Source organism: Poecilia reticulata, chromosome 11 (genome assembly GCF_904066995.2).
Source record: "Poecilia reticulata chromosome 11, P_reticulata-male-v2, whole genome shotgun sequence".
NCBI classification, from domain to species: domain Eukaryota; kingdom Metazoa; phylum Chordata; class Actinopteri; order Cyprinodontiformes; family Poeciliidae; genus Poecilia; species Poecilia reticulata.
The window spans coordinates 25,943,167-25,959,856 of NC_088840.1; the positions used below are offsets into that span (position 1 = coordinate 25,943,167).

Consider the following 16,690-nt stretch of genomic DNA (forward strand, 5'->3'; position numbering starts at 1 on the left):
TTCTACTTATTTTCTTGTCATTGTACTTATATTTATAAAAACTTAAGATGACAACTTCACACATGAAGTTGAAAACATTTTGGGAACATGGAAATACAAATTACTAATCCGACATGTCCAATTTTCTATATAGTCTGAGGAAAATATTTATTTTTGATCAATTTTTACAACGACTATTTTGTAAGAAACTTTGTTTCTGTTTTTTTTACAGTAGATGCTTAAAAAAAATCATAATTATTACTATTCTAAACTGAGGAGGGAAATTAAAATAAGTAAAGAAGGTCAAAGCAAACTGTTACAAATTCTTAACATAGTGTTTATTTGTTTTGTTTCTTGTTTGTTTTTTCAGATTAATGTTTAATACATTGCATGTGCACTGTGCAGCTTCTGCAGTATCTGGAATTAAATGTATAATTTGTAGATTGTTTTGACTTTATAGTAAATGTATGTTTAAGCAACTTTCCACTAGAGGGAGACAAAGATCATACATGAAATCACCTATTTAGCTTATTGCTCATTTTTGATTAGAAATCACTGAAACATCGAAACATTCAGTTCTCTTAACCCTTGTGCGTGCGAGGACCGAGGCAACTGATAAAAGTGATATGGTTGTGGGGTCGATTGGACCCATTTGTAAACGCAAGGGTTAAAATTGCTTTAAAAACGTCAACGTAAAACCACAATGAAATGATAATTAAAAACGTTTTGGTAATAGATTTGCAAAGATTTTTATGGTGTACATAAGATATCGGTCTGATAATTATTTACATCTTTCTATCTTACACATGCATCAACACAGAGTCCTTAAAATCTACAGCTGTTAATTTAACCTCCTAACTACCAGTAGTTCATTTTTGTCCTCTGTAGAGGACATTTCTAAACTTGAATATCTCCCACCTCCTGCATTATACGGAATTAATTCCTTTTGGCATCTGTGGAGGACATTTAGGGCTTTTCAATGATACCACACGTGAAGGGGTGGGACTTTTGTACGTACCTTTTTCTCATTCATAAAAATGGTGTTCATCAGTAATAACACATTTTATGGGAAGAGACAAAGTAAGTGCATAAAACTTTTTATTGTGCAAAGTTTGGTTAAAAATTTTGTTGGAATGTTCTAAATAAGTCTCTTAGCAGCATATTAAAACCTTCTATGAATTATTTTGACTGTATTTTATTGTAGTATTTAAAAGTTGAAAAATTGTCCTCTTTAGTGGACACATCATATTTCAAAAATAAAAACTTTTTTTCCAAAAAAAAGTTTTCAGTATTTTAATTTTTTAAAAATGATGATAGGACAATATTTACAATATTTTTTCCCTGGTAGTCAGGAGATTTTAAACCACACAGTCCTACTTTCACTTCCCTCCTGCTTCCGCCTTTTAATGCATGATGTGGGATAAAACCTGCTCTATTGGTCAAGTGACCACTCTGTCACGGTTCTTCTGTCATTTCGGTAACAGAAAGAGATACTTTGGACTGACGCAGTAAAGGTTTTCTAATCTAGAAACGAGTTAATTTTCATTTACCACAAAGAATTTTCCTAAATGCAGCATGGCGTAACAGGTGAGTGTGAACATTTCTACAAGCATGCTGAGTCAACACAACCCAAACTGGTGACAGCACGTTTAATAAAATCACGAAATTATATGTTTATTTAATTATTTCTCCCAGAGTGTAGATGTTTTGATTTTTGTTTAAGCCAAATATGAGTTTATTGTTTGATTTTAATCATTTTCTTGTTTACCAAAGCAGATCCAATCATGTCTTTCTGGTGGTAAACACTGTAGATGTTTACAAAACCATTGTGATTTGGGTTACATATTTTACAAAAAGACATGGCTTTTGAAAGGCTTAATTAATAAATGACAATTGTAACATATCTAAATTTTATGGCAGCAGAGTCTAATTTCCATGGATAAACACAAATAAGCTGCTGGACACAGGAAGTTAATTCTCCATAAGTGTGTCACCAAAAATTATTGTAAACACAGCTGAGTATAAATACATGTAAGTAAATTGACATGCTAAGAATGTTTACAGATTTCATGCTTTTCTGATTGCAGAGATGTTTTTATCCATGAGCTCCATAAGAGGATGAAGAAGCTTTTTACCTTTCTTCTCATCTGTCACATTGCATCTCTGGGTATAGTCTTCCCTCTTCTACTACCAAATCATAATCACTGAACAGTAAAGCTACTTTTGCAGATTTATAGTTGGAAATTAAGTGAGCATGACCTCTGAATTTGTTTATGGAGCTGCCTGGTGGTTTGTTTCTTCCCAGGAGAGACCGATCCTGGAAACAGATGCTTTGAATGTCTAGTCTGTGTAAACAGGAAATAAAAGGTTTATGAACTGCAGTGAGTTGTTCAGTGAGATAATGTTTCTGCTGTTTTCAAATAGAATATAAAATAATTATAACTATACTTTGACTATTGGTGCTGCATAGTGGTATAGGGGTTAGCAATGTTGGCTCACTGAAGAATGTTGTTAAATCTCTGTGGAGACATTTTTCTGCAGTTTGTATGTTTTGATGCAGGAATGACTTTTATTTTTCCTCCAGTGTAAACTACGACTTGCATGCAAGTTTGTTTGCAGAAAATCTTATTTTTACTAAGAAATATACATGTAAACAAAAAGATTTACAGGGAATTGCTTTTCTCCCACAGAACCACATTCCCTCTGGTATATCCTCTCTGCCACTACAGGAATCTCAGATTTTCCAGAGTTTTTGGCATCTGCAGTAGTTGATGGTGTAGTGGTGGGATATTGTGATAACAGCTTGAAGGATGCAAAACCCAAAACACACTGGATGAGTAAACTATTTGAAGAGAATCCTCAACATGTGCAGTGGTTGAATAACAAGTGCTTGTTAAACAGCTTGGACTTTAAAGTGACAATTATAACCTTGAAACAGCGCTTCAACCAGTCAGAGGGTAAGTGACAGATTTTGTAAGATGCCTACACAAATGTAGGACCATTATAAATGTTTGGTTCTTAAGATTGTAATAATACATCTGGTTTAATTGCTTAAATCTCTCTTTTGGTTTCCACAAACAGAGTAAAGGTTTTGCTAACCAGGGTTAAAAATAGGTAATCATTGTGAAATATTCTTGTTCAGGTTTGACTACATTGCAGTTTTATGCTTGTCTATATCAAAAGTAAAATGGACACCAGAAGGTAAACAGAAATATTGACCCCGCAGACTACAGACCTTTAGAACAGATTAGAAATGTGATATTCCTAAATAAAACAAGTTCTAAAAGCATAGCTGCGCCCTTCTCCTTGGGGAATCAGCCAGTTATTCATCAAGCTAGTATTTCTGTTAACATGTAATTTTGTTCCAAGTACTGAAAATGTTGCTGCAGAAATGTTAGTTTTGGAGATTTTTTTTTTTTAATGTTGACTTGACTAAGGGTTGTCCATCGACTCCATATTAAGACTTTATTAGTCTATTCTGTCTACAAGTTAACAAGCAAGAGCAACTTCCTCCCTAACTTCAAAATAAAAGTCTTAAACATGAGTGAAAACATAAAGATTAAAATACAGACCTTAATCTATAATCTATGATACTTTCTTTTTGTATCAGATGCATTTGCAGGTACATGCTGACAGAAACTAGACAGTGTCTCTCAACACTTTGATGAGAGATGTCTTGCTGTTTTGATGTCGTCTCATTACTGCACTCGAGCATTTTTATCTTTTTATTTCAGATGTTCACATTTTTCAGAGGACAAATGGATGCTTTTGGGACGATGAAACCGGAGAATTTGATGGCTTTAATGAATACGGTTATGATGGTGAAGACCTCATAAGTTTCGACCTGAAAACCTTGACATGGATCAGTCCAAGACATCAGACTGTCATTAACAAGCACAACTGGGACAGTGATGGAAGTAGTCAGTTTTGGAAGCATGCTTTGACTGAGGACTGCATACATTTTCTTAAGCTGTATTTGAATTATGGGAAAAGTTCCTTACAGACAGCAGGTACAATCTCCACTCATGTAGTTCGTTTTTGGATATATACGCATATTTTTACCTCCTAGTGATGGTTTATTAATAGCTTTTGGAGTTTATCATTCCACTTTAATATGCAGCACTAAAAATGTCAGAGCATATTATTCTAATGAATATAGAACAACCTCCTATTTGGTTTTTAATATGAATTCAATTTCCTATATATTCCTGTAGTTTTCACGTTTTTGGATATATTTGTTCTCGGCTTTCATGTCCTCTTCTGAGTTGTTGCTCTTTGAGCTGATATTTCTTTGGCCTGTCTTCAGTTCGCCCCTCAGCGTCTCTCCTCCAGAAGACTCCCTCCTCTGCAGTCACCTGCCACGCTACAGGTTTCTACCCTGAAAGAGCCACAATGTTTTGGAGGAATGACGGACAGGAACTCCATGATGGCGTGGAGAAAGTAGAAATCCTCCCTAACAATGATGGGACCTTCCAGATGAGTGTTGATCTCAATATTTCTTCAGTCACAGCTGAAGACTGGAGGAGATATGACTGCATTTTTATGTTCTTGGGTTTGAAGGACAGCATCACCACCAGGCTGGACAGAACCCTGATCAGAACAAACCAAGGTAGGATTCAAATAAAGAAAGGATCATTTCCACTGGTTTTTGTTTTTCACTGCAACAACTCTTGAAACAGCTCACAATAAAAAATCGCTTATGTTATTTGAAATTTTTTCCTGCGGTTCCAGGTTTCTCTTTTAGAAATCACCTTGGTGTTGCCATTGGAGTGGTTCTGCTGCTTTTAGCAGCACTGGCCTGCACTTTTCTTTTTGTTGCCTGGAGGAGGAACCACAATGATGAGTAGTACTACGCTTTCTACACCACAAGGATAATTATTGGAAAAATTAACAAAGTCTAACAGGCTTCATAGTAATGACCCTGTATTACTAGGTTATTCCAATGAAAAAAAGTTTTCTCCCTGAAGAAAATAAAGTTTTTTGAACAAAATTAAAAACAAAATGAAGTTTCTGTTTAGATCTGATAAGGATCTTTACATCTTTTATTTTCAGCTGCATTGAACCATTCTATTACATTTTCTCTTTTAAAATAAATAGTACATCAGATTAAAGTTTGGTTCTTTATTCCTTCTCACCTGTTCAGAGTTTTTTCACAGTCCTGTGCCTTGTGAGCTAATTATAGTAAAATGTATGTACACTATGAGATTATTAAAATTGTATTTTATATTATTTCATGGTTGCTCTTGTCTTACTTCAAATGGATTTAAACTAAACTTAACTGTTCTTATTGAAAGAGGGATTTGTTAAAGTAGTTTTTATTAACTTTTAGATAATTATATTTCATGTTGACATAAAACATGCAAACAGAGGAGTTTGTTCTATTTATAATATTTCTATCCACAAGGATAATTATTGGGAAAATGAACAGTCTAACAAGCTACTTTACTAGTCCATGTTGATTCTGTAGGTGTTAGCATTTCATGCCTACTATATATCCCTTAATTTTAAATATGATAAAAATGCCAAATTGCAACTTAAAATTTGTTAACCTAATGTTTAATTTATTGTTGAACTCATGTAACACTTTCAGTTAGTACATTATAAGTCTGTTAAAGTAGATAATGGAAATCTAAAGATTCATCCAGTTCATAAGGTAATACATGATTTTGGATTCAGAAGAACCCAAACAAGAATCTAACTAATGAACATTTGATTTCCACAGTAAAATTAAGGTTTCACAAATTCTCTAACTGTGGTGATTCTATAGCTAAAGAAGCATTGAAAATACCCTTGTGTGTGTTTTTTGTTTTTTTTAACTAATTGAAGGTTTCATGAACAGCTCATAATTGTAAAATGGTCAGACTCTGGCTTGACCATTAAACATTTTAGGTTTTGAACTATAGAGATGTACAACTGTACTCCACATTCTTTAAAAATAGTGGGGAAAGTCCTTAAGTTTACTACTGATAAACTCTTAGGCAGAAGTCAATTGTAGTTCTTGCAGCAGATTGGTTTAGGCTTCTTCACTCAGTGCTTCTGTTACAGAGTGTTACAAAATCATTAAACCTGAAAAACATTGTCTGTCAAAGTGTATATGAACAACAACTACATGCACGCTTTTAGGTGAAACAAAGCCTGTGCAGCTTTCCTGCAATGGAACACCTAGAGTCCATGTAAACAGCAATTTTAGTTTTAATGGTTCCAGTCTAAGAGTTGGACTATGGATGCGTTCACACTGCAGCCTAAAGTGACCCAATTCCGATTTTTTTGCCGGGGCCGTTCTCACTGCCAGTAAATGTTAACTGTATGTGTTCTGCAGTGTAAACGGGCTAACAACCTGAAAGTGTCCCGCATGCACAGTAGAGGACGCAATAGCGTCAGCGTTCAGTGTTCTGCCAACCGCCATAAAAAGTGCTCAGTGTTTGCGGAAGTAAACATGGAGGCTAACGATGGAGCTTAGCTTGCATATTTGAAGTTTTTGTCCGGCCGGAGCAGCACATCAACAACTTAATCCTGTAATTTAATACTGCATTTCCCCCAATTAGCACAGGGATGCATGTTTCGGCAATATGGATTTCCAGCCTGCCACAATATGCATGCCCTCTATTCTCCTCAAATATTATCCTACTGATTTAAAACTTATACCAGCAGTTCTTGGAGATACTCCGATTATGTAGAAAAAGTTATTTCACCCTTAACTCTTTAATTCTTCAAATTAGCACAGGGATGCATTTTTGGGCAATATTTCCAGCCTGTCACAATATGCATCCCCCCTCTATTCTCAAATATTATAGTGATTTAAAACTTAACAGTAGTTCGTGGAACTATTCTGGTTATGTAGAAAAAGTTATTTCTGTCATGTTGAATTTCAATCTTCGAACCCACATGCAAGAACACAACCAGAAGAGTCAGAATAAATGAACAATGATAAGTTTATTGAAACCAGGGAAAGGGGGTGAATACTGGAACGGATGACCGGGTCATCTTACTGTCAACAAGAGAAACAGGATTAGAAGAGGAAGATTAGTATTTTCCAGGAATTAATCGGGTAGCTTCTTACTTGGTTTGAAGATGGGTAAAACTTGAGCAAAGCGCTGGGCGATTAGGTTTTGTTGGAGAGCGGACAAGTTTGTTAGCGGCTGGAAGAGCGGTTTTCGACTTTGGTCCAGTTGTATTCCTTCTCTGGTTGGGTTCGGGCTTGGGTCTCCTGACCCGGAATGTCCCGAAGGGGAATCCACCGGAGATGGACCAACGAAGGGGAAAAGGTGAGCACACGAGGGGTGGCGTCTGACCGGTAACACCAGCAGCGTCGAGGGAGGACACAGGAGGTAGGTAATCCACAACAGCGGGGAAACAGACTCACTCAGAACCCGGGGAAGACTAATCACACAGGAACAACGAGGAGACAACAGGATCATCTGGCGAGGAAGACAACAAGTAGTTAGAACAGTGCAGATCCCAGAGGGCCTTTCTCTGGTACGATAGTTACCAAGGTGAGCAAACACTCAGGCCATGAGAAGTCGATCAGCCGCTGCTTATATTCACAGTCCACGCCCTCCAAACGAACTGCAGGTGTGTCAACGGGGTTACCCCAGCAGCTTCCCAGGGGCTCTGCGTCTGGCGGCATCTGGTGGATGCCATGAGGGATAACGGTGCTCCAACAAAATAAAACTCAAACCCAAAAACAAAGAAAAAGACTAACAAAATAAAACAGGAAAAACACAGACTGACAATTTCAATCTTAACTCTTTATTTCTCAAAGTTGGCACAGGGATGCATTTTTGGGCAATATGGATTTTCAACCTGCCAAAATACACATCCTCAAATATTATCCTATTGATATAAAACTTATACCAGCAGTTCTTGGAACTACTCTGATTATGTAGAAAAAGTTATTTCACCCTTAACTCTTTAATTCTTCAAATTAGCACAGGGATGCATTTTGGGCAATATGGATTTTCAGCCTGCCAAAATATGCATCCCACCTCTATTCTCCTCAAATATTATTATAGTGATTTAAAACTTATAACAGTAGTTCATAGAACTATTCTAGTTATGTAGAAAAAGTTATTTCAATCTTAACTCTTTATTTCTGTGATGGCAGAGAAGAAGCACCATTAATATTGTGTTCGTATGAAGCCACATCTTTTCTAGAAAACCAAGCTGTTAAATCCTCTCAATAAAATGTTTGTTAAACTGAAGGCAAAAACCAAAGATCAATGAAAAGCGACTAATACTTGAAACAAAAGTTTCAAGTATCTGCCTTCAATGACATTAGCTGCCCCTCCCAAGCTGCGCTTGAGGAGGAGTAGAGGCAGAAACATCTTCAAATTGTAAATAACAGTGTTATTTACAATTTGGTAAAACATAATTCATCAATGAAAAGTTGATATATGTTTATCTGCGTCATATGTTTATTTCTTAAGGTGTAACTTATCTTATGAAAAAAATGTACATATTGCTCTTTACCTGCTTCCCTGTTAATAGCACTCATTTTTACAGTAAAAATTTATTTTTGACCATCTGAATGGTTATGTTGGAAAATTCATAAAGATAATTGCAAAGGCAACAATAAACCAGGTAAATTTTTCTAAAAGCTATTTTCAATAATCACACTAAGTGAAAGAGAGTGACAGTAGCCGCAAGTTTAAATTTTTACTGAGTTTTAGCATACATAATTTTGTTTTCAGATCTTTCATCTAAATTACTACTTAATCATATGCAGAAATTTTACATTTCATAGCAAAAGATAAAACATTTCTGTGAAATGAGAAATTGGTGAGGAAGTATTGAATACATTCAGAGTGTTCATTTTTTTAGGGATAGCAAAAAAAAAGACAAACCATTTTGTGTAATTATCTCAGAATGTTTTCAACGTCATCTGATGTCATATCTTCTTCTTCTTGCTTAGGATTGTGATCATGTGGTACTGAGGAATTTTTTCACTTGGATTCGTTCCAGTAATTTTCCAGTGAATGCCTCCTTCAACTTCTCAGCTTGTCAAACAGGAAATGTTGGCAAATAAAGTGGTGAACTGCACATTGGCCTTTGTGTTGTTCATTGCTGCTCTTGCTCTTTGCTCCAACTCCATTTTTCTTTCCTTCATTAATAAAGCGTCCAAGGTTGAATACATTATGAATTAAAGTTTTTTTTTATTGGTTATGACCAGTATTTTTCAAGAACTATTCCAGTTTTCATTCTGACAGGATATTTAAATAGGTATTATATTTAAAAAAAACTTAATTGGACCTGTTCAATACTATTAGTAACATTACTTGCATGTTTTTTATTGGAACAAATAAATGCAAAATCACTGCAAATGTAGTTTAGTTTTACACAGGACACAATAACAACTGAATATTCAAGAGTGATAGTAATAGCATGGTTTCATACACTTCAGTGACATAGAAGCAAAGAGAAGATATATTCTGTCACACACACAAAAAAAAGTCCTCTAGTTTGGAGTCTGTAAGGTTGTACTGTGCAAGATGGGACAAATTGAGTGTACATTTTTTAAATAAACCAGATATCATTTATACGTAGTTTAATATAAATGCAACAATTTGGAATTACATTAGCATGTCTTCTATTTTCTCTCTGCCTGTCAGTGGTCTTTTTAGTTCTGCACAGAACTAAAAATAAACCTTAATGTTCAGCCAAAGACATGACAATGATGAAAGTTTCATGACGCATAATAAGGGATGTTCTGCGTTCTTCGACATGGAAGCTGAAAAGGTACAAACCTCAAGGAAATAAAATCTAAATGGTACTTTCCAATGACTGGAATGTGCTCAGATACGTAATGGCTATTTTTATAAATCTATCTATGGCTTTTGACTAAGGGAATATGAAGCGCTGTCAAGTTCACCCAATACTTCTTGGTGACGTCACAAAGGTTGATTTGAAAACAAGTAGGTGCAATACCTTTCTTGCAGTTTCAAGCATTGCAATAAAAGTAATACTTAAGACCTGGAAGAATAAAAAGATTTGAAGTATATTTAAAATTTTTCATATTTTGTGTCTATAGAGAGAATGTCTGTTTATAGGAAAAAATCAACAGGAGAAATTGGACTTGGCTTAGTCTCCAATAACTAAATACATCACTTATTGGTACTAACATTGTAGGTTTTGCCACCTCTGTGAAGGGTGTGAGGAAGCTGTTGCTAATTAGGTAGACCCGACATCTGTGCGCCCGTTGAGTGGCACACAGATGTCGCACAAATTCTTATATTTGAACTTGTAAATTCAAATACAAGACCACATGTTTCATAATATATTACTTTTATTGATAAATGTGTGTTTGTCCAACTTTAATATTAGCTGCATTGCTGACATTCCAATAAAAATAAAGTTTTATCTGCCTGAAAAAAATAAAGGTTCAAACAAAATTAAAAACAAAGTGAGTCTCTGTTTAGATCTGATAAGGATCTTTACAGCTTTTATTTTCAGCTGCATTTGAACCATTTATTACATTTTCTCTTTTAAAATAAATAGTACATCAGATTAAAGTTTGGACTTTATTCCTTCTCACCTGTTCACAGAGGCTTTTTCACATTCTTGCGATATGTGTGCTAATTATAGTAAAATGTATTTACACTATGAGATTATTAAAATTGTATTTCATATTCTTTCACAGTTGCTCTTGTCCATCTTCAAATAGATTTAAACTCAATTTAACTGTTATTATTGAAAGAGGGATTTGTTAAAGACAATACATAATTATATTTCATGTTGATTTTTTTCTATTTATATTATTCCTATTTTTATCTCCATGTGGCTTTGGGATTGATCTGGGATCCATATGTAGGTATCTTCTTACCAAATGTAGAACAAATTAAAAGTGTTAAAATAAAAAAATCATTTCCTCCAGCAGTTCCAAAGCTCTTAAAGAACTTATTTGACCCAATATGTTTTTCTGTCTTATGCGTGGATGGTAACATGTTATGTGAGGTTCACTGTTTTTATTCCTACTGTGTAACACAATATTTGGCATTTCATTAAAGTACGATCGGTCAGTTGAATTAATTTAGTCTCACTATTTTTTTCAGACATGTACCACTAATATTAGATATTTTGGAGATATAGTTAAAGAGACCAGACTGAGATTGTTTGGACATGTTCAGAGGAGATACAGTGATTTCATCAGGACATGATGTTGGAGCCACAGGGTGAGAGAAGAGAAGGATATTTATGGTGAAAGAGGACATGAAGTCAGATGTGTAAAGGTAGACAATGGAGAAAACTGGACTAAAGGGAAACAGATTATTTAGTGGGTCAATGCTGAAGGGAAAAGCCAAAAGAGAAGAAGATTCAGTCACACACCTAAAGCGTGCATGGAATACACAATTACTTTTATGTAGTTCACTGTTCTGGAGAAATGTTGTATTGTTCTCATGAAAAGTTTTGAACATGTGCAAAAACACGTTCAAAACTTCCCTGTCCTTTTTTACTTCCATTTTTATTCTGTTTTGTTTTTAAAATTAATCTATGGTAAACAACCTTTAGGAAAACTTACAAGAGTTTCATAAATTCTTTAATGAGGGACTCATGAATATGTTGGTTAATTTAAAATATATATTAACAATATAGAGTTATTTAAGTCGTTGACACAGAATAAATTACTTTACTTTTATTCTTTTGATGAGATGAAATCCCCACTCCTAAGATACAACAAAGACATTTTTTCAGTTAACTAAGAAAAACAAAAATAATAAATCTATGCAGAAATTTCGATTTGAAATCTCTAATCACCAGATCAAGGTGCATTGTGTATTTTTTTCTAATCTGCAATCTGTAATACACTGTGAAAGGTAACATACTGATTCATATAATGTTCAGATAAAACCTCAAAACAGCACAGACAGACCTACAAGGAAGTCATATTTTATGTTACTTTAGTAGGTATTCTTTGGAAGGTCATGTGGAAATAACAGATAATGACAAACTGCAAGAGATTCCAATCAAGCATTGACTCACATTAAACCCGCCCAACTGTCCTTGGGCTAAGCCTTTTTATACTTAACTAACAAGTTCAACAACTGAAGCTTCCCCTTAAATCTCCATTTACACTTTAGCTTTCTAAACAACATGAAGTGGTTAGTGATACTTCTCATGTTCAGCCATAGTTCATCTGCAGGTAAGAAAAGGCAAAACATTGCTTATACATGTTTTGTTTGTTTGTTTCTCCTTTTCGAATCTGTGAGATGTTATGTAAATCTTCTTCATCTTTTTTTAAACTGTACTAACTATGCAGATCATATTCTTATGCTTTTCCACATTGAAAAGCAACGTGGAAATTTGTCTTAATTAACTTTTCTTTTTCAAACAGAAACACACTTTCTGAAGATTTACTTCACTGGATCCTCTGGGCTCACAAACTTCCCTCCATTTGAAATTCTCGGAAGATTAGATGACATCGAGATAGCTTATTGTAACAAGAAAATAATTGATGTAAAATTAGATTGGGTGCAGAAAGCATTTACTGATGATCCAAAACTATTTGAGTTTGTCAAAAGTGCTTGTTTCATCAGTAATCCTGCCTTCTTTACATATATAATCGCTGAGCTTATGAAGAACTTCAATCAAACTGAAGGTACTGTATGTTTATTAATCTGTCAATTTGTCAACACACTTGCTACCTGAATACAGCATTACTTTATCACTACATTATCATTTTACATTTACTGCTTAAAACTGCACCACATTATTAATGCTATGTTTAAAACGGTGTTTCTCAACCCTGATCCTCACCCCCCCCCTGTCCTGCATGTTTTAGGTATTTCCCTTCTGCCACACCTGAATTGTATGTCTGGGTGATTAACAGGCTTCTGCAGTACTTGATGGTTATGCAATCATTTGAATCAGCTGTTCTGGAATAGAGGCACATCTGAAACATGCAGAGCAGTGGCGCTGAAGACCAGGGTTGAGAAATACTGGTTTAAACAATAAAAATTATTTTCCTTCCAGGTAGCCATACTCTCCAGAGGGTAGGAGGCTGTGAACTGAACATTGAAACTAAAGCATTTAAGGGCTTTTTGAAGTACGGTTATGATGGAGAAGACTTTCTTGAATTTGACTTAAATGGACTGAAATGGATTGCTCTGAGAAAAGAGGCTGTTTTTCTCAAACTGCTTTGGGATACGGATACACAAGATCTCGAATTTCACCATTATCTGCTCACAGATCTATGCTATGGGGCTTTTAATGCCTCGTTGGTCTCTGGACAAAGCTCTTTGTTTAAAACAGGTACAGTTCTTCAGATGTACTTCAAGTGCATCAACATTAATTTAATGTTTCTGTCTCTCTCTCTTTCAGGAGTTCGCTCTAAAATTATGTTTTCAATAATACTTAAGTTTTGCTGATTTTTCTGATTTTTGAAGCCATTTGATTAAAAGTTCTTTCCTTATATGTTGCAACCAACTTGCTCTATATTGTCATAGAAACATAACTAAATCAACACAACCATGTACTCTGATTATATCTTCCACTTATTTCCTCTTCTGTTTTCCCCCCATCATGTTCAGATCACCCCTCAGTGTCTCTCCTTCAGAAGACTCCCTCCTCTCCAGTCAGGTGTCACGCTACAGGTTTCTACCCAAAGAGTTTCCTGATGTTCTGGAGGAAGGATGGAGAGGAGATTCATGAGGGTGTGGACCCTGGAGAAGTCCTCAACAATGAGGATAATACATTCCAGTATCGTGTTGATCTGGATATTTCATCAATCCCATCTACGGACTGGGGGAGGTACGACTGTGTGTTTCAGTTTACTGGAGCTGAGGACAAAATCCTGATCAAGTTGGATAAAGAAGTAATCAAGACCAACTGGGGTGAGGATAAATAATCATATTTCAGCATCATAACTAGTATTTTGGATGTGTATGTTAAAGCTTATGAATTATGTTTAAATCAGAAAATCTGGAAAACAAACATTCTGCACAAAAAGCATCATAACTGCTTTACTTAAACTTTTGGAGAGAATCTGTTTGCAACACTGCTGATCTTGTTTAGCACTTCTTAAAAATAAGATCCTTATATGTGATATTTTCTCAAACATATAACAGTTTTTATAACATCTATAGCTTGATATAGATAGAAACTTTATGATCCCCTCTGGGATTTTTCCTTATTTTAAATCTTAGTTCCCGTTTCCCACAGCCATATGTCAAATAAATAAGTTTTACTGTTTTGTAAATATATTAGCAGCAGTAATATTATACTGCCTTCGCCATACAGAATGCAACTAGACAGTACAGCTAAACTCTTCCTTATATCAAGACTCTGAAGAAGCTTGACCGTTTATCCACAGGTTTATTGAATTTAAGGAAGTGTGAAACTAAAATACAAACAAAAAAAAGAATACATCACTTTCAGTCTTTTGTAAACATGTACATATAAGTTTAACATAGCTAAATTAAATACTGTCCCAAATGAATTAGCAAAGTTGTGCAAACAATAAACATCTAAAAATATTTTACATCTCAACAACCAGAAATAATACAAAAATAATGATGCACAACAATATATTAAACTCAACGTACCTACAATGCTTCGTCAAGACAAAGATGATTGCAGATGGCACTGGATTGATTAAACACACGGGTAACATGAATCTAACTCTGGCTTTCTGTCGCTGAAGGCCACGTGACATGCAGCTGGCTGCACCTCTCAAAGGGAACGCCCCCACACATAGACACACCCACAAAAATCCCCAACAACACAAATATTCCATCCATCCATTTTCTTCCGCTTATCCGGGGTCGGGTCGCGGGGGCAGCAGCTTCAGAAGGGAGGCCCAGACTTCCCTCTCCCCAGCCACTTCTTCCAGCTCCTCCAGGAATCCCAAGGCGTTCCCAGGCCAGCCGAGAGACATAGTCCCTCCAGCGTGTCCTGGGTCTTCCCCGAGGCCTCCTCCCGGTGGGACGTGCCCGGAACACCTCACCAGGGAGGCGTCCAGGAGGCATCCTTACCAGATGCCCGAGCCTCAACTGGCTCCTCTCGACGTGGAGGAGCAGCGGCTCTACTCTGAGTCCCTCCCAGATGACCGAGCTTCTCACCCTATCTCTAAGGGAGAGCCATTTCGGCCGCTTGTACCCGTGATCTCGTTCTTTCGGTCATGACCCAAAGCTCATGACCATAGATGAGGGTGGGAACGTAGATCGACCGGTAAATCGAGAGCTTCGCTTTTTGGCTCAGCTCTCTCTTCACCACGACGGACCGGTACAGCGCCCGCTTCACAGTAGACGCTGCCCCAATCCGCCTGTCGATCTCCCGCTCCCTTCTTCCCTCATTCGTGAACAATATCCCCAGATACTTAAACTCCTCCACTTGAGGCAGGACGACCCCCCTGACCCAGAGAAGGCACTCTACCCTTTTCCGGCTCAAGACCATGGCCTCGGATTTGGAGGCACTGAGCCATAAATAACACAAATATTATATAACAATAATATGATTATGTAATAATAATGTGGATGTTTTTTTTAATATTAACATATTCACATTAATAATATATTGGTTTCTAATTCCTGCTGTTTTCTTACATAAACTGTTAATTTTGTTTGACTTTCTACAGATGAATCATCTCAGATAAGAATCACTGTCATTGCTGTGGTTTCTGCTGTGATGTCCATCATCATCATCGCTTTAGCATTTACTGCCTACAAGAAGAGAAATGGTAAGAACATCTTAAAGCTGGACTAGTCCTCAAATTTAATCAAGTACAAACTGAAGACAGCAAAAAAATACTCTTAAATTCAATGTAACATTAAATAGGGAAACATAAAAATATACGTAGATGTTTTCTCTCTCTCTCTCAAAGTTGTGTTATATGTTTGAATATTGAAACCCAAATTATCTGTTAGTTTCAGAAAGACCGTCCACTCCTGGTAAGTCCTCACATTTGTTGCTGTTTTTCTGACATTTAATTTACGTTTCACCAAATAATCTGTGAAGTAATTATAAGATTAGTAGATTAACATCATGTTTGTATTCTTCAGATTCTGAAAATATGTCTCTGAGAAACTGACTTGAGAATCGAGATGGAGAAATGAAGCATCCTGCTCTGACTCTGGTCTCCTGATGGGATTGTGGCCATATAAGCCTTTCTGATGAAACAATAAGTTAGATTTATTCAAAGTAGCATAGGTCATTTAATTTGTACACATAAATGATCTTTTTGTTCTTTGGAAAATTATTTTACACTGTAATGCATTTATTACCATCATCTGTATTGCAAGCCACATTCATTGGCAGCAGTTGATAAGAATGAGTAAAAGGCCTTAACATAAATGTTGGGATCTGTTTTTTCAGTGTATTTATTTTGAGGTTTTTTGTGTTTATTTAGTTCTGTTCCCCTGTGAGTCCTTGTGGTGTCCTGTTTCCTTCCCCTTGATTGCTTCCCAGGTGTGTCTCGTTCCCTAATTACCTTCCCTTTGTATTTAAGTCCACCTGTTGTCTTTGTTCCTTGTCAATGGTCAGATGTCTGTTCCCCTGTGCTTCCAGAGGTTTTGGAATTTGACCTGGTTTTGTCATTAAATCAACTTTAAACATGTCCACCTCGGCTCATCTGCGTTTTTCCTCACCATCACACCTGCAAATCATGACAAAATGTTATTTTGATGGAGAACCGTAACGAACTGGAAGCTTTAAAATATCCAACTTTAAATGGCTGTACATTTCATAGCATTCATTTTCTTAATGTAGCCAATAAATGTAA

General features: G+C 35.9%; 1 protein-coding gene across 1 annotated transcript; it reads left to right on the forward strand.

The window, feature by feature from the left end:
• The first annotated feature begins 1,437 nt into the window (after positions 1 to 1,437).
• On the forward strand, positions 1,438 to 16,526 carry LOC103461488 (uncharacterized). The gene is made up of 12 exons (XM_081612861.1): positions 1,438 to 1,566; positions 2,067 to 2,146; positions 2,670 to 2,936; positions 3,714 to 3,989; positions 4,286 to 4,588; positions 12,020 to 12,115; positions 12,308 to 12,571; positions 12,946 to 13,224; positions 13,503 to 13,805; positions 15,548 to 15,649; positions 15,837 to 15,860; positions 15,972 to 16,526. The coding sequence occupies exons 2-12, from the start codon at positions 2,098 to 2,100 to the stop codon at positions 15,998 to 16,000; spliced, it is 1,992 nt and encodes a 663-aa protein (XP_081468987.1). The 5' UTR covers positions 1,438 to 1,566; positions 2,067 to 2,097; the 3' UTR covers positions 16,001 to 16,526.
• The last annotated feature ends 164 nt before the right edge of the window (positions 16,527 to 16,690 follow it).